Here is a 23,467-nt window from a genome sequence, read left to right on the forward strand (position 1 = left end):
TAAATTTCAGTAATGATTTTTCTCTAATTAAACACGTTAACTTTGCCATCTTAGCCAAGTCCAATAGTTTTATCAGCCATTCCTCTGTAGTGGGTCGGTTTGTATTTTTCCATCTCTGTGCATATAACAATCTCGCCATTAACTTATTTCATTATAGAAATCAGGCACTGGTCTGGCTTCTAATTCAGACTGTGACAAGCACTTCCTCTTTGCTTTTTTTTTGGGGGGGGAACACTTCTTTTAGCAATGATTTCCAATTGATCCATCAGTGAGGACTTCTGATGCTCCGCTAAAGCCCCCTTACTCTCTAAATAGTAACATTCAGATATGTAAAGCGGGAAGAACAAAATGAGGGCAGTTATATCAGTTGTCCTTGAATTTTGGAGTGCCTTCAGTGACTAGGGCCTAATGAGGATGTTCTGATCTGATCTGAGTCCCTTACCAGAAAGCTGGGGAGGGGACAAACACATATTTGATCTTGGCAGCGATGATCATAGAAATGGTGACTGGAGAGAGGAGGACTTCTTTCAGCAGGAAATCATTTGAAAGATGCCCCTTTTCCTATAGCGTCTCAAGCCAGGCACAGTTGCAGAGACAGACAACTGAACCATTTGCGAAGTTGGTGGTTGTTGTTTTTTGTTTGTGCCTGTCTCCTTTCATTCCTACAGCTGCAGGCAGGCTGTCAGCGCTTCCTGGTTCTTGCTGACCCAACAGTTGCTGTGGCGGTTCGAGAAACATGTGAATTTTATTACTGGACCCATTTATGTTTCCCTTTCCGTTTCAGTCTCCTCCCCCACTGTCGGAAAGCCCTACAAATGTAATTATTGCGGCCGCAGCTACAAGCAGCAAAGCACGTTGGAAGAGCACAAGGAACGCTGCCACAACTACCTGCAGAGTCTTAACACTGAACCACAGTCGCTGGCTGGCCAGCAAGGTAAGTCCGGACCTGCCAGGCTGGAACAGGCGAGTTCGAGGGGCAGTGTTGTCGGTCACTTAGGATGGCTTTGCGCACAGCAACTTTTGCAAGTATCCAAACCGGCTAGGAGGGTCTGTGTGGCTGGAACAGTCCGAATCGTCTTCTGTGCTGCAAAATGCCTTCCCTAGCGGGCACTTCCTCTTTGAGGTTGTTCCCCTCCACCAGTGGCATAGGAAAGGGGGGGAACGGAGGGAGCGCACTGCCCCTGGCACCATCTCTGGCAGGGTGACAAGAGGGCACCCCACGGGGGTGCCATCGCGCTGCCACAGCCGCGTGCAAAGGATCCTCCTCTCATGGGTATACCCTCCACTGCCGCCTCTTCACCCCCACAGCAGGAGGAGGAGCAGCACCAGCTGGTGCGGTTGTGGCTGTAGCAGCAGCGGCAAAGGCCACCGCCTCCCCAAGGCAGAGGGAGCGAGCAGAGCCGTGCAGATGTTTGCAGCACTGTCAGCAAACCGCCCGTATGGGCGGCAGCAGCTGCAGCGGCAAGCAGGCAATCCTGCTGCCCTGTGGCATGCACCGTACGTAGTGGCGCCGTACATTCACCGTACGGTCGGTTTGCCCCACCCCGGGTACCGATCATGCTTCGTTCGCCCCTGCCCTCCACTGCATGGAATTTCCATCTAAATGCAGATTTAGTTACTGTTGCCATCATCGTTATTATTTGCTTCATTTATGGATCACTTAGCATGAGGCATCTTGCCATCTGTTTCAGCAGCAGGCACTAGTTAGATGATGAGGACTAGAAACCCATATCTAGTCCAGGTGAATATTTGGGTTTTAGTGTCTAGAACATGTAGGGCCTGGTAGTCAGAGAGACCATGGCCTTGAAGCACAGAGTCTAAATGGGTTCACTGATCAGTCTGGTCACTGAGATCCAGCTCCGAGGACCTTCTGGCAGTTCCCACACTGCAAGAAGTGAGGTTACCGGGAACCAGGCAGGGGGACTTCTCGGTAGTAGCATCCTCTCTGTGGAATGCCCTCCCATCGATGTCAAGGAGATGAGTAACTATATAACCTTTAGAAGACATCTGAAGGCAGCCCTGTATAAGGAAGCTTTTTAACATGTAATGTTTTATTATGTTTTTATATATGTTGGAAGCCGCCCAAAGTGGCTGGGGCAGCCTAGTCAGATAGTTGGGGGTACAAATAATAAAGTTGTTGTTATCATAGACCTGGGGAACAGGATCTAAATTGGATGAATGAAATTTAGCATTGGGAGTCTGTTCCATTCTTGCTGATTTTGCTGTGTGACTTTTTCCTCCCTCGGCAAACCACTGAACCATCAGCATCTCTTTTTCCACAATATAGGCCTTCCAAAGGTTGAGGCAGAAATGCTCTAGGGAGCCAAACGTCACACCTGCTTTTGTTTCCTTGCCAGGTGACGAGATGCGGGACTTGGAGATGGTGCCGGACTCCATGCTTCACTCCTCAGCCGACCGGCCGACCTTCATTGACCGACTGGCAAACAGCATCACCAAACGAAAACGCTCCACACCTCAGAAATTTGTGGGTAAGGAGCTTCCCCTGGATTCCTGGAAGTGGACTAAAGGTAGTGGCAGGACAACGGAGCTGTTGACCACCGACAGTTGTGTTATTTATTGTCTTGGGTGTTTCCCTGTGGGCCATCAGATCCTGCATTCGCAACCCCGCCAGCTTTTATCATGAGCAAGTTTGCAGATGACACCAAATTGGGGGTGGGGTGGGGCTGGCTAATACCCCAGAGGACAGGATCACACTTCAAAATGACCTTAACAGATTAGACAACTGGGCCAAAGCTAACAAGATGAATTTTAACAAGGAGAAATGTAAAGTACTACACTTGGGCAAAAAAAATGAAAGGCACAAATACAGGATGGTAGACACCTGGCTTGAGAGCAGTACATGTGAAAAGGATCTAGGAGTCTTGGTAGGCCACACACTTGACATGAGTCAACAGTGTGATGCAGCAGCTAAAAAAGCCAATGCAATTCTGGGCTGCATCAATAGGAGTATAGCATCTAGATCAAGGGAAGTAATAGTAATAGTACCAGGGAAGTCAGACCTCACCTGGAGTACTGTGTCCAGTTCTGGGCACCACAGTTCAAGAAGGATACTGACAAGCTGGAACGTGTCCAGAAGAGGGCAACCAAAATGGTCAAAGGCCTGGAAACGATGCCTTATGAGGAACGGCTTAGGGAGCTGGGTATGTTTAGCCTGGAGAAGAGAAGGTTAAGGGGTGATATGATAGCCATGTTCAAATATATAAAATGATGTCATATAGAGGAGGGAGAAAGGTTGTTTTCTGCTGCTCCAGAGAAGCAGACACGGAGCAATGGACTCAAACTACAAGAAAGAAGATTCCACCTAAACATTAGGAAGAACTTCCTGACAGTAAGAGCTGTTCGGCAGTGGAATTTGCTACCAAGGAGTGTGGTGGAGTCTCCTTCTCTAGAGGTCTTTAAGCAGAGGCTTGACAGGCATATGTCAAGAATGCTTTGGTGGTGTTTCCTGCTTGGCAAGGGGTTGGACTGGATGGCCCTTGTGGTCTCTTCCAACTCTATGATTCTATGATTCTATCCCTCTCCATGCTGGATTGCAAAAAAGTGGTTGGGTAGGGCATCTCGCAGCAAGATGGCAGCTACCGCTAGACTGGGACTTGACAGCCATTTATGGTCGCTGGAATAGCTGCCATTAGTAGGATTTGGCTTCATGTCTGGCGCAGAACTAAACTACAAGGTGGTAGACCCACTAGATTAATTTGGCTGTTGTGGGAGTTGTTTTCTTCTGTTTTCATGGTATAATTTAATTGTATTCATGTTATTGAATGTGTTGTAAGTTAGAGACTTTCAGGTAACACGTGACTGACAAGCCTAGTAGTAGTAGTAGTAGTAGTAGTAGTAGTAGTAGTAGTAAAAGTAAACAACAAATAAGTGCAACATGGAGTCACAAACTCAAGAAGCAAGTTCAAATTGAGCCTTCCCCCTACTTCTTACATAAAGTATTCCTTGCCTCCAGTCATGTGCAGACTCAGAGCTATGTGCTGCGGAGAAGAGGGGGGATGCTCAGGAAAGCCTCATGTACCCGCTTCCTTCCCCAGCTGTTGCACAACAGCCCTGCAGTGCTGCCACCTGAGTCTTTTAATCCGGTACTTGCTTCCAGCACCCTCCCACACCCTCTTGCAGACCAGATGGGACAGAAACAGGAAAGCACCAAAGCCCATTCTTTTTTAAACAGGCTCTGAGCCAGCGCACCCTACACTCTTCCATTCAGCCAGCACACAACTTGCTGAGGAAAGCGAGCTTAGCTTTCGGCTGCTTTACCCAACCTTGGAGATCAAAGAAAGGTTGTTCATTTCCCTGGCAGACCCCCCTCAACTTCCTTATGACCGGGAACCCTGAGTCCAACACACCTTGTATTTTCCAGACTACTCCCTTATAACTTTATGTAAAGGCAGCCCACGTTGCCCGAGTCTCTCCCAGAGCTCGGAGGGACATGCTAGCCTCTTACAACTCTGATCCTAAACTTTCGGCAATGTAAATTCCAATTGTCTAGACACGTGGGAGTTCTAGAATCCTGTGGTTGGCAATTGCACACATGGTTAAATTGTGAAACCTTATTAGAAATAAAAGGTTGGGGGGGGGGGAAATAGGCAGAAGGTAAGATCAAAATACAAAATAAGCCAGAGAGTACTGTGGGCCTGAAACTGGACTAACCCCAGCCCCAGCCCCAGCCCCAGCCTCTGTGATATAATATTTCTAGTCTGTTTATGAGTAGACAGCAAGGAAGGTTAGCTTCCTGGTGGTATAGAAGACCCAATCTGGACCCCTATGGTAGAGGGACCCCCCCCCAACAGCAGGAGCTGCTCAACTTCTCTCCCCTCTGATTCTTTTGAAGGAAGGATCTCTGGCTCTTTCTGACCAATGAGAGCCAGTTGCTCAGGTTGGTCATGTCTCTCAGGTTCTCCTTTTGCATTTGAAAGGAACAAGAGGGGGCTACGTACAAGAACTGGTGGGGGCAAGAGATTAACACCCTGCATGTGCGGCAATAGCTGCATCCAGAGATTTCTTTGCAAGGTTTTTGCTGTGCTCTTATTTGACTTCCATCCCTAACAGGCTCATCGTATTATTGACTGTATAGTGAACTTGTATTTTGATACCTTTTGTCCTTTGCCTTAGGAGAGAAGCAGATGCGGTTTGGCCTCTCCGACATGGCATTTGACGTCAGCTCCGGCTTCGAGAAGGACGTGGAGATGGTGGCGGCCCACCATCCCATGGACACGAGCTTTGGCGGATCCCTGTCCTTCATGGGAGCAGAACACTTGCGCCCTCTCAGAATCCCGCCGACCAACTGCATCTCCGAGATCACCCCCGTCATCAGTTCCGTCTACACGCAGATTCAGCCCCTCCCGGGCAGGCTGGAAATAGCAGGAAGCCGGGAAGCTGCGGAAGGCCACGAGGACCTTCCCGACGGGACGCAGATTGTGTACCGGGCATCTCGGGAGCCCAGCATGGTGTCACCTAGCAACGGCTGCCAGGATTCCACGGACACTGAGAGCATACACGAGGAGAGGGGCTCACAGCAGCCGCTGCTGTCCGTCATTGGGAACTGCACCAGCAGCCGGCAGAGTCCGGCCTACGCCAAAGAGGACCCGAAAGTACAAGAGGGCATCATTCCCACCACTACTCGGTCAACTCCCAGCTCAGCCAAAGAAGCCCTGCGTGTGGTGAATGATGAAGGGGAACAGATAAAAGCCTTCAAATGCGAGCACTGCCGAATCTTGTTCCTGGACCACGTCATGTTCACTATCCACATGGGCTGCCACGGCTTCAGAGACCCTTTCGAATGCAACATCTGCGGCTATCACAGCCAAGACCGGTACGAGTTCTCCTCCCACATAGTGAGAGGGGAGCATAAAGTCGGCTAGTCCTAAACTCTCTCCCCTCTTTCCCCACCTCCCCAAATCTCCCTCCCCATCTCTCGTGCCCCATCCTCGTTGGGTATGGAGCCGTTCTTTTCTTTTGTACTCCGTTGCACTGACTTTGGCTAAAAAAGAGAAATGTTCTAAATAAAAAATAAAAACCCTAACTTAAAAAAAAAATCCAACAAACTTGAGATGGGGAGGAGCTCATAACATTTGCCTTTTCTACGCTGTGTTATTTAAATACTGTTTATTGATTTTAAAGTTCTCTTGTGCTTTTGATTCTCTTCCACTCCTAGTTGTTATTTATTAATTTCATTTCTCTCTCTATTTTGTGGTCATGCAAGCCTTTTCTTTATGTCATTTTGCCAGGGGCTTCCTCCCTTTTGAGGGACGCGACACACACCTCTGGTACACATCAGCAAGATATTAGTGTCTTTCGTGTCTGTCTCTCCTTCCTCCTCCATTCAAAGTTTCTCTGGGCTTCTTTTGGTGAATTTCAGTTCAGGTATCTCTTGTCAAGCCACCATGTTAGACATTAAGAACCTCAGATCAGGTGCTAATATACTCTTGTAGAACTTCCCCCTTTCAAAGGGGCTAGGAAAGCCACGATTTGAGTTACACTTAGATGGTGATGTCAGGAAGAACCACGTGTTCCCTCTTTTTTGGGTGTCTGTGAAACACAGCATAGAAAGGTATCCTACTAGGAACTCTGTGGTCCCGTGAACTCTATACCTCTATGCTTCTACTTTATGACAGCTTTGTATCGAAACGTGCTGTCTCTTCTTTCGGGGCACAGAAAAGGTGGCGAATTCTGGTGAAAATGAAGGAGATGCAGCACCAACTAGTCTGAAGGAAGGTGGCAAGCGTTCGTGTACAAAGTTTGCCAGTGTGCTGCCTTTGCAAGCTCAATTGAAGATCAGCATTAGGAAAGCAAATGCTATTCCCCCCCCCCCCCAGGATGCAAGGAAGGAACCTTAGCATTGCCTGGTTAAAGGGCATGTTCTGCATCCCAGCTGTTAAGAATCTGGGATGCCCTCCTTCAAAAGGATGTGCTTGGTGTCCGTGTTGTTCAGCGTGACCTTCTGTCCAGAAGGGTTGCTTGAGCTAACGTCCTCTGAGCTTCCTTCTGCCGGCTCTTAAAGAGTCATTTTTTTAGTGGAAGTTTTAGAAGGTGTGAGCCTCAACCCTTAGGTGAGTGTATGTCACTGACTTCTCTCTCCAAAAGCATGCAACTTCCATAGGGTGAATAAATAAACATGACCCTGTTGGATGTGATTCCTAGGAGACATAATCAAGGGACTTTCAGTGGAAGGCAGGAAACAAGATAGCAAAAGCCTCTGTGGCTTTTAGTAACCTCCCTTGCAACTACTAGAGTTGGGTGTTGAGGACTTGTCCCTTCTTTGTTGTCGTTCTGGTGCCTGACTTCTGCCTCACTCCAGTCAGTTGCCCAGGAATTGGTTATCACAAAGTAGCTTGGGGTTTGACTTCTTTCCCAGCAGGAAGGGCTGCCTTGTTTTTGCACAGATCAAACAAAAACCTTAGTGATCCGTGTTCAGAAAGCATATGGTGGTTTTTTTTGGACTCAATTAGCAAACTCTTGACAGCAGCAGCAGCCATGAAGGTGGGAGGTCCTTGTCTTGTAAAGCTACGTAAAAGCATACAGCGGCATGGACAAAATCGTGTAGAGTAACTTCCGGTAAAAACTGTCTGCCCAATATCTACACAGTAGCCAGAGTCTCCCATTTTCTCACAGGTACGTAATCAGTGGTGCCAAAGAGGGCCATTGGTGTTCTGCAATGCAGATCCCGCCGAAAAATCTTGCTTTTGTGTACTTTAGTGTCTTAAAGCCTTGATCACCACGAAGGGCTGAAACCTCCATTCTGTAGTTTGGTTGAAGATGTGCTGCTGTTAGTGGACTGTAGGCAAGATTTGTTACTCCACGTCAGGCTTATGCAGTCATTCCTACCAGCCCAAGCAGAAATTCTGTTTATCCTTGCTTTTAAGAGTATAATCGCCAGATGTAAAGGCTTGGGCGTTGAGGCAGCATAACTTGGGAAGTTTGCCTTTCTGCAAGGTGTTGTCCTTCATCTCAGCACCTTGACCTGCTGGAAGCACCTTGCCTGACAGAAGGAGATGGGAGGTAAAGGTAAAATTGTATCTCTAGTCTTAGGACACAGCAAGGGGGAGAAGGCTTGTGGTTTTAGATAAATGCCCATGATGCATAAAAACTAACTTGCTCAACAGCAGCTCAGCAAACTGCTTCCTTGTGGGATAAACCAAAGGCTGTTCTTTTTCTACTTAGAAACACCTCAAGTTGCAACATTTTGTTTGGTTTTGCCCTTTTGTTATTAGACTGCTTTTTTGAGATGTGAAATGCTAAATTTTCCAAGCTGTCTCCACCCCTTGCAAGGCTAGACAGATTTGCTTAACTGGAAAGGCCTTGACAAATGAGATATTCCGGGGGATTCTTCTAGAAGATGGGAAGGTGAGAACCTTCCTTCAAATAGTTGCACTCCACTGTTCTGCCACACTTTCTTAAAGCTCTTACTTAACCTTTCTGGTACAAAGTCACTTTCCCCTTCTGCTTTTGTCACTTGGGTTCAGCATACGAATTGTATCTTAGAGGTTCAGAAGGCATTTTTGAGCTGGTTCCGGCAAATGTGTATTTTGTGGCTTCAAGCAGACGAGGAGGGAATAGAATATTAAAATTCTTGTCATTAAGATTACTATTGTGCAATACAAATGGAACCTGCTGGGAGACTTTGCCAAATTGCTAAAGGGACTTGAGAGTCCACTTCCTGTCTTTTCAATGAGGATTGTACTTTCCACACCCTCCCTGTTATTCCTTAGGCCCTTGGATAAAGGATTTTGATTGATTTTTTTAAAGCACTCATATCTCCTATTGGTGTACAGTATTCAGCACTTTTTGTGATTGTTAAACCGAAGAATCAGTTCAGATGGCATAGTTCCCCCCTCAATAATTCCCAAGACTTGGATGCTCATTAAATTATATTATCTGAATGAAACTGCCCAGTGGTGATTCTGGGGATGACACTTCTGTACTGGGAATTGTTACGGGGTTTCTCATGTGACTGGAGACATCTTATGATCCAGCCATTATACATTGTATTTTTGAATGTTTTGACTTCATACTGCTTTAAAAGTTAGGATATGTCCACTGCAAATCTTGCAAACATGAAGGTTTGAGTCAGATTAACACAAGCAGTTTGGTAAGATAATTGTGTTGAATGAATGAACTCAAGGTGTTCCATTTGTGCCCCTGGAAATCTGTGAGAGCATATCTTAAAGCTGCTTCTTAGCTATTTTTTAAAACACACATTTGGGTTCTCAGGAAAGGCTTATCTAAAGACTTGTGAAAGCGGGATGTTGGAAATCTAATGCACATTTATTACATTTAATAAAAAACCTCAAAGCTGATTTCCAACTTTTAAAGACATTTACGTGTCATTGAGTGACTGTTTTGGCCCATTTTGTGTATATGAGCGAGTAAAAAAAGCTACTTCCAGAATGAGTTTTCAACATTTTTTTCCATGAACCGCCTAACACGCCAGTATTTTAGATGATTCTTGCATCTTGCTTATAGGATTCATCCTGTGAAAACTAATTGTAGCTTTTTCACATAAATGCATTCAGAGAAAGATCTAAAACATTTGTCACATGAACTTCAAATGTTACAGTAGAATTAAATCTCTGAGTTGAGATGTTTGCACATCTTCAGATCCAGGCAGACCTGTGTGTATAGCAGTAATGAGAGAAGCAAACTCAATTGTGTGCATGTTTTTGTTCCTCCCTCTCCACCCTAGTATGGATCTAGGCCTAGAATGGTGTTTGCAAGAGTCATTTCCATTTCTAGGCAGATTCTCTCTTGTAGGATCTGACAAAGAGCACTTCCCTCTAGGTACGTGAGGCTGTCTGGATCTCTGGTTGTGGCACACATGCTGGGTTGTGCTGTGGCCTTGAGTCTCTCCCTGTGTGTTTCGGCAACACTATATTTAATTGGCAAGCACTTTTTGGTCCATCAATCAAGGCGAAACAAAAGTTGGTATTTACCAAGTCCTCCAACCATTGAAAGAGATCACTTATTCCCCAGACATAGGCAAAATCTTATGTGTGGTGTTTGTTTGTTTGATTATGTGACCAGTGTTTTAAGCAGAAGTGGAAATAAAGCAGAGAGCAAAATTTGTATCTGCTTTCCCCCCACTTAGTAGATCAGCTGCATAGTTCATGCTAGGCACTTAAATAAATAAATTTCAATCTGTAAAATGGAGCTTGGGGAGACACACCTAAGAGCAGCTGTTACACAACCGGGGGCCTTTCCACATTTTTTGGGGGGGGGCTTCAACTCCCCATCAACCAACAGCCATGTTGGTTTGGGCTGAAGGCGAGTTACAGTACAAAGCATCGGAAACACCACCTTAGGGAAGGTTGCTAAGAATATGGAGTTTCTTTCCCTAAAATAATCTACCCTTCCAGTTCTAGAAGTGATCCTCAATGCTCTCATCTTTTCCATGTGAGATTAGAGTTCTTTCCAGCTCCGGTAGACCAAATTCTGGGAAGATGCATCATTTTATTTTTCAATGCAGAGACTAATATTGCTGTGAAAACTGTAAAACATAATCCAACTAGCTATGCTTGTCATCTTGATACATTTGTCAAGACGTGGGGGCATGTATTGACTTCTTGACATATAACATTGGGAAGGAAATACATTAGTGCAGTTTTTCTTGTTAGATATTTTTACAGATTTGTTTTCCGGATACAAGTGTGATTCTTTGACACGAACAACAACAACAAATTAATAGGAAAACCGGCTTTCATAGTTGGGTACTGACTTCTTGAAAGCCAAAGATGGCCCTTGGGTACTTGGCATCAATTAATGCCACACTGGTAAATTGAAGCACCTAAAGGGTCATTTGTTACTGTTGATTTCTATTTGTAAAAAGTAAAGATATCCCTTTGTGCCTCCATACAAAGCCCACATTCAGACTTTTTCTTCCTGTTTTTAGTGGGAATAGAACCACTCTCTGCAGGAACTCTTTGGTTTTCTTTTGGTTGTTTTTTTTTTTAAAAAATTATCAGAAATATTGTGTAGTTCTTGAGCTAAATGAAGATCTCCAGCTCATCACTGTTGAACTATATTTACTGCACTGTGGAATGGTACGGATCTCTCTTAAACCTGCTTCTGTGATGAATCAGGGAGCAAGAATCCTGTTTCAGACTTCACAACTTACCTCCTGCTTCTCCCCTTTTGTGAAAACGGAAACAGGTTTGTTTTTAGAGAAACAAAGCTCTAAAATTTCTAAGAAAACCAGTGTTCTGTTTTATTTTTGCTTTCACCTGTATGAAGAGCCTAAAAAAACAAATCTTGGAAATTTTGTAAAACTCCAGGTCTCTAACTTGTGTAAATATTATATATTTTTTAACCAGATGTATGAAGAACAAAAAGATGTGCAATATCCCCAACCCGCTACAATATTCTTCTCTTCTTTCTAACAAGCTTTCATTTGTATATTGTTATTGGATTTGCTGGTGTCGCACTCTATTTCCTTTTTTTTTGGTGGGGTTAAGCTCACTTTTAAATAAAAGAAAAACCTCTTACTGCAAAAGCTTTTTTGTATCTGTAATATATTGTAAGTACATATTTGTGTAATGGAGATTATACTACTGTTAAGTTTTGTACTGTACTGGCTGAAGGTCTGTTATAAATAAACATGAGTAATTTAACAGTCTGGTCTCTTGTTTTCCTAACTGGATTATTGCCAGTTTTGTGCTGGCTCCCCATTCTTACAAAGCCATGCTGATTCATTCACACATGCCGATTCATTCACACACGCACACACACACACACTTTCATTTCATCAGAAATGAGCGGATGTGCTTGTGAAGATACATGTACTATACCCTGTTTCCCTGAAAAAGGAAGAGGTTCCCAAGATGCCTAATATGAGTGAGACACACGGTTTACAACTGCCACGCGCGAGTACGGTACAAACTCAATGTTTTAAAAATGGGCCAGAGTAATTTTTAGGATTCTATTTATTAAAATCATCCGCATTTGAAAGTATTTCTATATATCAGAAGTTCCATAAAAGTAGGGCTGTGGGAACTGTATTGGGAAAACCCAAGTCCTATGCCAAGAAAACATACTGTAAACTCTCTGGTGTCTATAAATTGGCATACATTCTCACCATTCTGCTTGTTCAACCATGGGGAGAGTAGGTTGCAATCCTAAACCCACTTACCTAGGAGTAAGTCCAATTGAATTAAGTAGGATTTTACTCCTGAGTAGACAGGGTTCGGATTGTCCTCTTAAGGCACCAGTTATTTGTCTCCTGGTGACTACGCTTTTGGCTCAGAGCTCTCCCTCCTATCTGCATACTTTCCAAGCTTATTTTCTCAACTATGAAAGTCAAAAACCTTTCAAATTAAAAGGTGAGGTCCACCACGTGTTTATTCCCAAACCTCTGCAGAATCATAAAGTACACACAGTCCTGGCCTAAAGATCTTTTACATATATATTTTTGCCGGTTCCATTCCAAGGTTTTGGGTGAATTCATTCTAAAAATACCTTGCAGCTTTGGAACAACAAACAGTTACTCTCTAACCTAATCTCTATCCTGCTCTCGGGAGAAACCCAAATAGTTCCATTCAAATGCTAACAAGAATAGTTTTTAAGAGGCCAATCACTTGAATAAAGCAGGTAGCTAACTTTTTCTCCTGGTGGGGCTCTGAGGCCTTCAACAGAGGCAATTTCTCAGGACACACTTTTCCCATCACCGAATCTCCATATTTAAAGCTTCAGGATGAATGAACAGAAGCCAAGCAAATCCTATTGCTCTGTTTGCTCCAGGATCTCAGTGTTCACAAGCCAAGTTTAGTTATTGCAGGCCCTGCCCCTCTCCTCCAGTGTACAGCCCCATAATTTCTTCTCCTATAACACTGAGATGGGGAGGTATATATTAATCTGTTGCCTACTTCAGATTTGCCGAACTGCTAATGAGCTGGGTAGCAGGGGGCAATGCGTATATTTTATTTGTATTTATTTAGAGCATTTGTACACCACTCTTCAGCCAAAGAGGCTCCCAAAGTGGCTTACATAAAATCAATTAAAATCGATTTTGGCAATTGATCTGCGACTGCCTGCTTGCCATTAAAAAAAAAGAAGGTCTCGGGTCTAATCTGTAGCCAGCAGAGCTCAGAGCCCATAAATCGGTGGTAGCACCCATAACTTGCGTGGAATAAAGTCCTGGGTTCAATCCCTACCATCTGCCATTTCAGGTAGGAAGCCTGAGAATGACTCCTGTCTGAGAGCTTGAGGAGCTGTGGCCAGCCGGATTGGGCATTACAAATGACCAGAGTATTTTTAAAGCAACTTCTTATACCGTTAACTGAGCAGGACTAGCTCATATTGTCTGGATGTGATCAGGTGGGGGTGGGGGCAAGAGCAGGAATGAAAAGCAGGTGACGGTCGGCAGTCCTGTCTTGTTTGATTGCCCGTTGGGTTTTGCACAAATGCCTAGAGATGTGGAGAAGATGGCGCCACCATTGCTACAATGCAAGGAAGCTTACCTGCCCATGCCATTATTATTGCTGTGCACCTCACACATACACTTCCCAGCCCCCACAACCATTGGTCTTATGGTATCCTGACTCCTTTCCCCAACCCCTGGCTTCATTTTTTTCCCTGGCAGCTGCATTCACTTCCAGCCCAGCCCAGCAACTATGTCTGGCGTTGAAGATGTCATTGTCCCATCTATGCTTTGGAGACGTGCAAAGTAGACAACTTCTCCCTCAAGGTAACAGAGAGGAAATCCTATTTTCCTCTCGTTCCTTTCGCATCCAGCCAAAACACAGACAGGCCAGCTACTTTGGAGAGGTGTATTTCACTGCTGTACACACCTCGCCTCCGCTTCTTCCAAAGGTCACCGTGACAGCAGGCAATTCAGCCGTGTGAAGCGGGAGAGGATGAGGCGGATTGCTTGTGTCCTTTCTCTCCATCCACAAAATGCACATACTCCACTCCGGTTCCCAACATCCCTTAACAGGCCAAGCGGCAGACGGCAATGGCTAACTACTCTCGGGACCAGTTTTAGCCAGCACCAAAAGAACTATTTAACTAAAGAAAGAAAGAAAAGCACAGTGAAAACCCCTCTGGGTAGCCTACGAGATCTTTGCTCCCTCTGGTGCAGCAGCGTGAGAGAATGATGATGAGCATCAGGAGCTGGGAGAGGGAATCAAACTGGACTCTGCCAGGCTCTCCAGCTCTTCTTTCTCTTGCTTGATCTCGCAGAGTTTGAACTCGCTGCCGGGTTGGGACTCCGCCGCCTCGCCTCCTCTTGGGTTCTCTTTCGAATGGCACTTCTGGTGTTTCACCAGCACCCCCCTCTGCCTGAACCTCCGCCCGCACTCCAGGCAGCGGTAGGGCTTCTCCCCCGTGTGGATCCGCTGGTGCGTAATCAGGTCGGAGAGCCTGGTGAAGCGCCTCTCGCACTCGTCGCACGGGTAGGGCTTCTCGCCCGTGTGGATCTTTTGGTGCCTGGTGAGGTCGGAAGGGTAGGCGAACCTCCGGCCGCACACTTTGCAGGAGAAGGGCTTCTCCCCCGAGTGCGTCCGCTGGTGGGAGACGAGGTTCGAGTGCTGGATAAACCTCTTCCCGCACACGCTGCAGGCGTGGGGCTTCTCGCCCGTGTGGATCCTCCTGTGGGTGGTGAGGGAGGAAGAGGAGACGAAGCGTTTCCCGCAGTCGGTGCAGGCGTAGGGCTTCTGCCCCATGTGGTTGCGCTCGTGGATCTTCAGGGCCGACTGGTGGCTGAAGCACTTCTGGCAGTAGGAGCAGCGGTAGGGCTGCTCTCCCGAATGGCTCCTCTGGTGACTGACAAGGTACGCCCGCTGGCTGAAGGTGTCCCCGCACTCGGAGCAGATGTGGGGCTTCTCCCCCGAGTGGATTTTCTGGTGCCTCGTAAGGTGCGAGAGTTGGCTGAAGCTCTTCCCGCACTCGACGCACAGGTAGGGCTTTTCCCCTGTGTGGACGTTCAGGTGCTTGGCCAGGTCCGAGGGTCGGGTGAAGCTCTTGCCGCATTCGATGCAGAGGTGGGATTTCTCTTTCCTTTGGGCTCCCTCTGGGGCTGCGGGGGCTGCCGCCTCTTCCTCTACTTCCTCCCTCCTTGATCCCCGATGTTCAAATTGCTCCTCGGTTCTGCTGGCTGTGTTGGTGGTGCCTGGAGGGTGAGGAGGCAAATGACAATGTTGGGCCGTGGGCCATTACAAAGGTGGGCGGAAGATGGGGACAAAAAAACTAGGGCTGGATCTACACCGACCTTTTCAACGTTATTAGAACGATATTAGATATATCATTCTAAAACGTCACAGGGCATACTGGTAAATTAAAAACCATTCCTTTCCTTGTTTTCTCTGTAAAAATGCTGCTTCCGTACTGCTGGTTCCTCATTGCTCTGCAGCACCCATTTTAATAACACATTATGAACGTTAAAAGTAGAATGTAATGTGTCCTTCTAAGATATGAAAACCATTCCTTAACTCATCCGCTGAGACCACATAACACCAGTCCTAAAAGAACTACATTTGCTCCCAGTACGTTTCCAGACACAATTCAAAGTGTTGGTGCTGACCTTTAAAGCCCTAAATGGTCTCGGCCCAGTATACCCGAAAGAGAGTCTCCACCCCTTTCACTCAGCTCAGCCCAGACACTGAGGTCCAGCTCTGAGGGCCTTCTGGTGGTTCCCTCCCTGTGAGAAGTGAGGTTTCAGGGAACCAGGCAGAGGGCCTTCTCGGTGGTGGCGCCCGCCCTGTGGAATGCCCTCCGATCAGATGTCAAAGAAATAAACAACTATCTGACTTTTAGAAGACATCTGAAGGCAGCCCTGTTTAGGGAAGCTTTTAATAGGTATTAATTAATTAATTAATAATTAATTCATTATTAATTCATTATTAATTATTAATTAATAATTCCTTAATATTATAAACCATGAGTGAAGATCCACCCCAGGAGTGGGATACACCTAATCAGACCCAGCAGCAGCAGGACTTACTACACTTGTGCCATGATGTCGCCTAATCTCCTTCTCCCAAGCGCCCCCTCTCCAAATTGGCTTAGGGAGGGTCCCGAGAATCTGCAGAACAGCATATGGGGGCGGGGAGGAAAGGGGGTATTGTTCTGTCTCGAGAGCTGAAATTATTGTGCAGACAGAATGAATGGAAGAGAGGAACATAGAATTCCACCCTTGGCGAATAAGCACATTATTCCGTGGGCACCAAGAGCTTGTAAAATTCAACACCAATTGTACCAGAGGGAGTTCTGGAGAATACCCTTACCCACTAGGCAGGCGCCGCCCTTATCTTGCTTCCTGGCCTCCCTGCCAAGCTGCCTCTGCCTGGCATCCAGCGGAGCTCTCCGTGCTTCAGGAAAATCCACAGCCACCTCTTGGAACGGCTCGTGCCCCTGAAACAGCATTGAAAGTCCTGCTCACAAAGAGGCTGACAGCCCAGCGGTACAGGGTGTTCTTTGCATTTATGAAAACCTCGATTCCTAGCACACCCATTCAATGGATCTGAGACAGCAGAGTTAAAAGCAACCTGTGTGTGAGATCATGAAGAACAAGGTAGGAAACTTCCTGCCAGTCCAGATGGACAGGACTGGGTTAAATGCAGTAGGACAGTGGTGAATTTTGAAGTGCCCTCCCATCAGATGTCGAAGAGAAAAACAGCTACTAGATTTTTAGAAGACATCTGAAGGGAGCCCTGTTTAGAGAGGCTTTTAATCTTTAATCGATTATTTTATTCTTCTGTCGGAAGCCACCCAGAGTGGTTGGGGAAACCCAGCCAGATGGGCAGAGTATAAATAATAATAATAATAATAGTAATTATTATTATTATTATTATTATTATTATTATTATTATCATGACAGCAGCCACAACCCCAACCACATGACACCCCAACAGTGGCATTTGGTTTCATGCAGAAAGAGAAAGGGGGTGGGGAGAAAGAAACAGTGGTTCTCAAAGGGTGTGGCAAGAGAGGCTAGCAAGTGTAGTGGAAAGATTCAATGACAATCTAAGAAACCTTTAAACATTTCAGTGTAGTAAATAGTATAGTATCAAAAAAAATTTTTTTGCAGAATATGCAGAGATCTTTCCAAAAGCATCAAGCAATACTGCAAGCTCACGCCTCTCGCTGAGTTTGTTTACCTACTTAAGGTACATATGTAACAGGCTCATTTATATTTTGGGAATGATCCACGTTCTTACGTGGCTGCATTGTTTTATACTTTCTGGATGTCCCATTATCATCTTACAAAGATCACCATCTTTGTGTGCCTCCTCCATGAGAGGTCCAAAGGGTGGCAACACAAGAACGGGCCTTCTCTGCAGTGGCTCCCTGTCTGTGGAATGCTCTCCCCAGGGAAGATCGCCTGGCGCCTTCATTATACACCTTTAGGCACCAGGCAAAATGTTCCTTTTTAACCAGGCCTTTGGTGGATCTGATTGACATCCTATGCCCTTTTAAAATGGTTTTTTTTGGGGGGGGAGCTATTGGGTCGTTGCCTTTATATATGTATTTTGTAGTTTTATATCTTGATTTTATTCTGTGAACCACCCCGAGACCCCTGGGTCTCGGGTGGTATATATATTCAATAAATAACAATAGTTGTGTTCTATGTTATATATCGAGCGCTGCTAGATCCTTGTTGTTTTCCAATCATAAAAACAAAAAACCCTGGTGTGGCACGAGCAAGTTTTTATTCTGAAAAAAGTTTGAGAACCACTGGCATGCACTTTTACCCTGTTTCTGCTTTTGCTGCTACCCTCACCTGTTCTTCCTGCTGCTCGCCTTCCTGCTGCCTCAGAATGAAGCCTTCCGCCAGGGCCACTGCTTGGGCGCAGGTCTCTGGGCTTCGATCCCGGACCTGGCTTTGGATTTCCTGCGGCAGGATGGTCAGGAACTGCTCGAGGATCAGCAGCTCCACGATCTGCTCCTTCGTACGGCTCTCCGGCTCCAGCCAGCAGTGGCAGAGCTCCCTCAGCCGGCCGCAAACCTCCCGGGGCCCTTCAGCCTCCTGGTAGCAGAACTGCCGGAAGCGTTGGCGATGGATCTCCGTGCCGGTGGAGTTCCCTTGCAGGAAGGCGGCCTTCACCTTCCCGTAGTCTAGCTTGTCTCTGTAGGCCAGGCTGCTGCTCAGCGCCTGGCGGGCTTCCGCGCTGAAGGCTGGCATCAGCCGGTTCAGAGCATCTCCTCTGGGCCACTGGCAGGCGCCAAACGCCCTCTCGAAAGCAACCAGGTCGTCCCAGCAGGTCAGCTCTGGCAATGGCGGGTTCCCCCATCTTGCACGAGGGGACTGCATCGTCTTCAGGAAATCCTGCCACTGCGTTTGCAGGTGCTGAGGTATGCTGCCCTCCTGGCGCGGCACTGCCCAGCAAGGTAACTCCTGGATGGCTCCCGGACGGATGGCAAAGCTCTCTCTTCCTGCTCCCTCCAAGCCCTCTGCTGGCCTGGGGCCTGCCGGGGCCTCTTTCTCCATTTTTGCTACTGGCCTCGTCTTCTTGTCAAACCTTTCCTGAACCTGGAGACCCAGGGCTGCCGCATCCCACGACTATTCAGCCATTTTACCTTTCTGGAGACAGATTTATCCCCACTCTCTCAGCCGCCCAACCCTTCAACTACTCTCACACTTGGAATCCTCTCCTACTCTTATTTATTTCCCCCCTGTTTTCTGTATCTAGTGCTTACGAGTGTATACAATACGCTCCTGACAGTGTTTGCGGGTTTGAACAGCAGGGTTGCGGACAAGGCCTGAGTTCTTGTTCAGATACTTGCAGCTTGTTCCTGAGAAAGAAAGAGAGAAAAATAATAATTAAAATTAATCTGGGGGGTTCCCTCATTGCAAGAAGTGAGGTTACAGAGAACCAGGCAGAGGGCCCTTTCAGATAGTGTGGAACACCCTCCCAGCAGATGTCAAACTGATAAACAGCTATGTGGTTTCGAAAAAGACATCGGAAGGCAGCCCTGTTGAGGAAAGTTGTTTTTTTGTGTGATGTTGCTTTGTGCTTTTACTGTTTTTTTGTTGGGAGCTGCCCAGAGTGGCTGGAGCAACCCAGTAAGATGGCAGGCAACACTGGGCTAGGTGGACAAATAGGCAGCTTCCTGCATTCCCACAGGTATCGTTTAATAATTCTTTCACAGGTTAAGCAGAATTCTGGCACTTAAAACACATTTCAAGACTGAAGTTGTGGTGTGTTCCAGGTTCATATGAAGCCTAGCTTGGGTGTGAGGCTGCATACACAACCTCCGTTTAAAGCTTTCCCCCTCCTCACAAAAGGACCCTGGGAAGTGTAGCTTATATAGACCCTCAAAGTATCCCTATTTTTCAGGGACCATCCCGGATTTACAGAAGCAGTCCCAGTTTCTGATTTGATCCTGGAATGTCCCACTTTTCCTTAGGACGTTCCTATTTCTGTTGGAAAAAATGTTGGAAGGTATGGTAGGACATCCTTATTTTCATCAGAGAAATGTTGGAGGGTACAAGCTTCACCCCACACAGAGTGACAATTCCCAGCATCCTTAACAAACTACAGTTCCCAGGGTTTGGGGTGTTGTTGCTAATGTGCTTTAAATGGATGCTGTGTCTGCAGCCTGAGTCTTTGAAGGGGAAACTTGGGTAAAAAAATGATATAGTACCAGAAATCTTTTGATAAGATTTACGAGGGTGGGAGCAGTCCAACTCCTGAAGCTCCACCCCCCTTCCTTCCTTCCTTTCAGAATTTGGTTCATTGATGTTGGGAAATCAATTCTTAAGATGCTTGAGTGTGCTAACTAATTGTTATGAGACAATCTGTTGGATTTATTTTTGTATACAAAAAAATACATGTTATTCTCTGGGAGCAACACATGGCAACAAGTGTCTGCCAAATTTATGCGCAATATGGACATCTTTGCTGCCCAGTTTATTACAACTACACACATGTGGTGAAATCATTCTTAATGTTTTCTTTCACTCAGCCTCCAAGAGTCAGATTAGATATTACTCAATTCCCTGGATGGCTGTGTTGGGACACATTTATCCCTCTCCCATCCATGGGAGCTGCCTGAATTATTTCTGTCGCAGGGCGGCTGTTTTTAGTTCTTATGAGACGCGGAGTAGCCCAGAGAGTAGGAATGGAGCAGAAGGGGGAAAACAGAGGTGTTATTGTCTCAGGGACCAAAAGCAGGCTCAGCATGCAGATTCCTTAATCGGCTCAGGAGTTAAATACAGTACGTTTCTGCAGAGCTCCCCCTCCCCACCACCACCACCACCACCACCAGGCAGCGGTATCCACTGGGGCTCCCCCTCCCCAATTCAAAAACAAAACCCACTCTCCACCTCAAGTGCGTGAGAATGGGGCCTGTGCATGGATCCTACCGGTATTATCCATTTCTGGCCCACCCCAATTAAACTAGCAAAGTCTGATGGGACTCTTCCTTCAATGAGTGGCTGGAAATGGGGAGTCCTAAAGAAAGGGGTGTTCCGTAAGCAAAGCGCGCGGGGGGGGGCGCGCGGATCTGGTGGAAGAAACCCTAGTTTGGGGGAATCCTGCCTTTCCCGCTGGAGGGAGTTTCCCCTGAATGCAACCATTCAGCAGAAAGAAGGTTCCTTCCGTTCCCTCCCACTCGGCGAACAAGCGAGCAAAACGCAAAACTCTGGATTGTCTCCTTTTGTCTTTTTTTTCGGAATTAAATTAATCCCACCATGGCTCCCCTCCCCCCCACACCCCGCCTCCCCTCCCCATTTTTATTATTAGTAGTGGTGGTAGCAGCAGAAGCAGCATTGCATTTAAGGCATGGCATCCATGAAGCCTGGCTGCTTGGGACTCGGTGCAGCCAGTTGGGGGCGGACGGCTCGACGCTGGACAAAGGGAGAGAGAGAGAGAGAGAAGCAGCTCCATGGAGCAGGCCCCACACAAGCGAGGCCCCCCTCCCGCTTGCACAGACCACGGCCGTCGTTTCCCAACTCCACAAAGAAGAGGCGAGACCAGTGTGTGCGTGTGTCCCCCTCCCCTTGCTCCTGCAAAGCTTTCCACGCAGATCTGCAGAGATCCGTGGAAAGGAATCAGCCCCCCCCCTCCGGCTGCCTCCTCTGTCAGCCCTCCCCTCTCCCCCCCCAACCCGGATTTTGCTCTTCGGCTCCGCCTGATTTCCCCCCCCCCTTTCTCCCTCCCCTGCAGCCGCATCAGCTCTTCCCCCTTTGCCCAGATGCCCCTGAAACTCACCGCTCCCCACAGCTCTTTCCTCCGCGCGGACCCCTGAGGATCTCGAGCCCTGCAGACACAATCTCAGCCCCCCCTTGCACACCCCTTAATAAAATTCAAATCCCGAGGTTTTTAATCCAGGGCGGAGCAGGATGGCGCCTGGGCTATTGCATTCCCCCCCCCACCGCCTCTCGGCTTCCTGGGCCTCTCCAGGGCTTAGCTCTCACTCAATAGGACTAAGCCGGCTTAAATCCAAGGGCTCCTGTTTAACTGGTTTGAGGATCGGGCTGCCAGTCAATTTAACTCTTGACGCGTCTCAGCCTTAGAGGGGTGTTTGCATATGGGTGTTTGGAACAGTTGAGCTTGATTTTTCTCTCTTGGCAAGGCGAAGTTCCCTGGCACTGCAGAAAGCGAGAGCCTGGGGCTTGCAAGGTTTAAACTCGTTTGGTTCCAATTCCTCCCCCTCCCTCCCCCCCGAAAAAAACAGACCCCACCAATGTTCTCTTTTCTGGTGCTACCTTAACGGAAAGAGGCGCCGTGTTCCCTTCCTGCACTGCACAGGGTTTCAACAACAATAAATCACACACAGTGCCGTGGATGTTTCCACAACCATTCCAAAACTAGCAGAGTCCGTTGAGATTACCAGTTGCTCTTCCGAGGTTGTTGAGCAACGGATTTTCAACGCAGTCGCATCTTCTGACATCTATGGCTGAGCGTGCAGCTCCCGAGACCTGCTTTTCATGATTTATCCACGTGGAAATGGGGATAGAGTAGCTGGAATCGAGTGTGTTTTCAACCTCCCCAGGACATTCTGTAAGTGGTCTGAAAGTGGCCACCAAGGGAGGCTTCCAATCTTAAAAGGGGTTTCAATACCGTCACTTGTTGATTGACTCAAAACCATGAATTTTAATCACACTTTGGTGTTATGAACAATTGATGCTGCTCTGGAAATAATATTTTAGGGAGTGATCAAACTATAGTTTTAGAGAGGACAAGGATGGCAAAGTAATCAATTGTGTGTAGAGGTCGATGGAAATCAGACATTTTAGGGACATATCAGCATTGGCTTTCTGTTACTTTAAAGGGGGAATTCAGGGTCTGAATTTTGACCTGAAAACGTCCAAAGCTGCTTGGAATCTCCGCTTGTATACCTTAGCTAATCTCTCTTCTTTTCTTATAATGCTACCTTTAAGCTAGGATCAACTGAAAATGTCATCTTAATAATTCTGTGTTGATGTGCAAAAACATTATCACAGCCAAGCACAGTAAGCTGTTCCCACTGTTCCCATCTCCTCTCTTTGGCTGCTCCACAACTGTAGGATAGGATTTCCTTCCCTGAGATACAAAGTTTGAACCAGTATATTTTGGGGATGAATTGTAAGACCTTAACTGGATTATCTTAAATATGGAGCACTAAAAACCAGGGATATGGTTTATTAAATGTTTATTAAATTTTACTTTTGCTGGCCTTATTCTATTGATATTTTAGAACTAGGTCTCTCAAACACATGCAGATGGCTTGGGTTATCATCAATGACAATGTAATCTTAAACATGTCTACTCAGAAGTAAGCCCCACTGAAGTATGTGAGACTGACTCCCAGTAAAGCATTTTTACACACACACAACAAACACGTACCTGGGAGTTGGTCCCATTGAACTCAATGGAGTTCATATGGAGGACTGAGTTGTTAACATTTTCATAATTTATGACTTGGAGCCAAACAAAAACATGAAATGAATCTATTGAAATTGTAGTATCAGAGGTGATGTAAGGCGATGTAATGTTTATGGTGTTGGGATTCGCTCATTCAGGTTATCAAGCGATGAATATACATTAGTCAACTAGTTTTGAAAAGGTTTTGTTGCTGTTAAAGGACAAATTTCCAGGGGGGTCTTGCAGGCACAGAAATATTTTTGGCACTACAGTGGAGTACCTATAGGAGTAGTCAGCAATTCCCTACCCCCAGCAATGATCAGGGATGATGGAAGTTGTAACATCTGGAGGGCATCACATTGGCTATCTTTGTTTTAAACATACACCCAACAGGTCTAGCCTGGCAGTCTATGCCCATGGCCAGATTTTGTTTTTTTCAAATTTCAGCAGTGTTGTGTGAGGCCAAAATTCTGTGCTTCCTGCCTTTTCTGCATGTGCACGTCATAGTTTCAATGTCCTGCGGCGCCCCTCTTGACTCGGTGCTCAGTGTGGGAAAACAGTTGTGCTGCCCTAAATCTGTCTCTGTGAGCAAACCATTTTCCTCAGCATCATTCTGGAGGGCTGCAGTAAGCTGGAAGCACAGCCAGAGTGTATTGTCTTTGAGTGTACAG

At 46.6% G+C, this 23,467-nt stretch overlaps 2 protein-coding genes across 13 annotated transcripts in view; one reads left to right on the plus strand and one right to left on the minus strand.

Annotated features, from left to right (window-relative positions):
• The window catches only part of IKZF4 (IKAROS family zinc finger 4), a 62,434-nt gene extending 50,810 nt beyond the window's left edge, over positions 1 to 11,624 (plus strand). For 6 of the 12 annotated variants that reach the window (XM_035103950.3, XM_035103947.3, XM_035103949.3 and 3 more), the window contains 3 exons: positions 785 to 934; positions 2,358 to 2,528; positions 5,134 to 6,089. In XM_035103950.3, coding sequence (XP_034959841.1) covers positions 785 to 934; positions 2,358 to 2,528; positions 5,134 to 5,882 — 1,070 coding nt within the window. In that variant the 3' untranslated portion in view covers positions 5,883 to 6,089. Of the gene's footprint in view, positions 1 to 784; positions 935 to 2,357; positions 2,529 to 5,133 lie in introns of all 12 variants that reach the window. The other 6 variants (XM_088662960.1, XM_088662961.1, XM_088662958.1 and 3 more) reach the window with 2 other exon arrangements.
• Positions 11,625 to 11,918: 294 nt separating this feature from the next.
• Positions 11,919 to 21,412, minus strand: LOC118079612 (uncharacterized). Its single transcript, XM_035103946.3, has 4 exons — positions 21,162 to 21,412; positions 17,729 to 18,741; positions 16,233 to 16,359; positions 11,919 to 15,118 (listed from the first exon to the last, which is right to left on the minus strand). Exons 2-4 carry the CDS (start codon positions 18,434 to 18,436, stop codon positions 14,115 to 14,117), a joined length of 1,839 nt encoding a protein of 612 aa, XP_034959837.3. The 5' UTR covers positions 18,437 to 18,741; positions 21,162 to 21,412; the 3' UTR covers positions 11,919 to 14,114.
• Positions 21,413 to 23,467: the final 2,055 nt, after the last annotated feature.

Source organism: Zootoca vivipara, chromosome 2 (genome assembly GCF_965207765.1).
Source record: "Zootoca vivipara chromosome 2, rZooViv2.hap1.1, whole genome shotgun sequence".
NCBI classification, from domain to species: Eukaryota; Metazoa; Chordata; class Lepidosauria; order Squamata; family Lacertidae; genus Zootoca; species Zootoca vivipara.

What these genes read in the sequence shown, in the direction of transcription:
- LOC118079612 (XM_035103946.3), bottom strand. Translation starts at nt 18,436, where the DNA reads ATGGAGAAAGAGGCCCCGGCAGGCCCCAGGCCAGCAGAGGGCTTGGAG. An exon ending in GCGAGCAGCAGGAAGAACAG is followed by an intron (nt 16,360 to 17,728) that starts GTGAGGGTAGCA and finishes ATGCTGTTTCAG; the next exon opens with GGGCACGAGCCGTTCCAAGA. An exon ending in GGGCGGCGCCTGCCTAGTGG is followed by an intron (nt 15,119 to 16,232) that starts GTAAGGGTATTC and finishes CTCACCCTCCAG; the next exon opens with GCACCACCAACACAGCCAGC.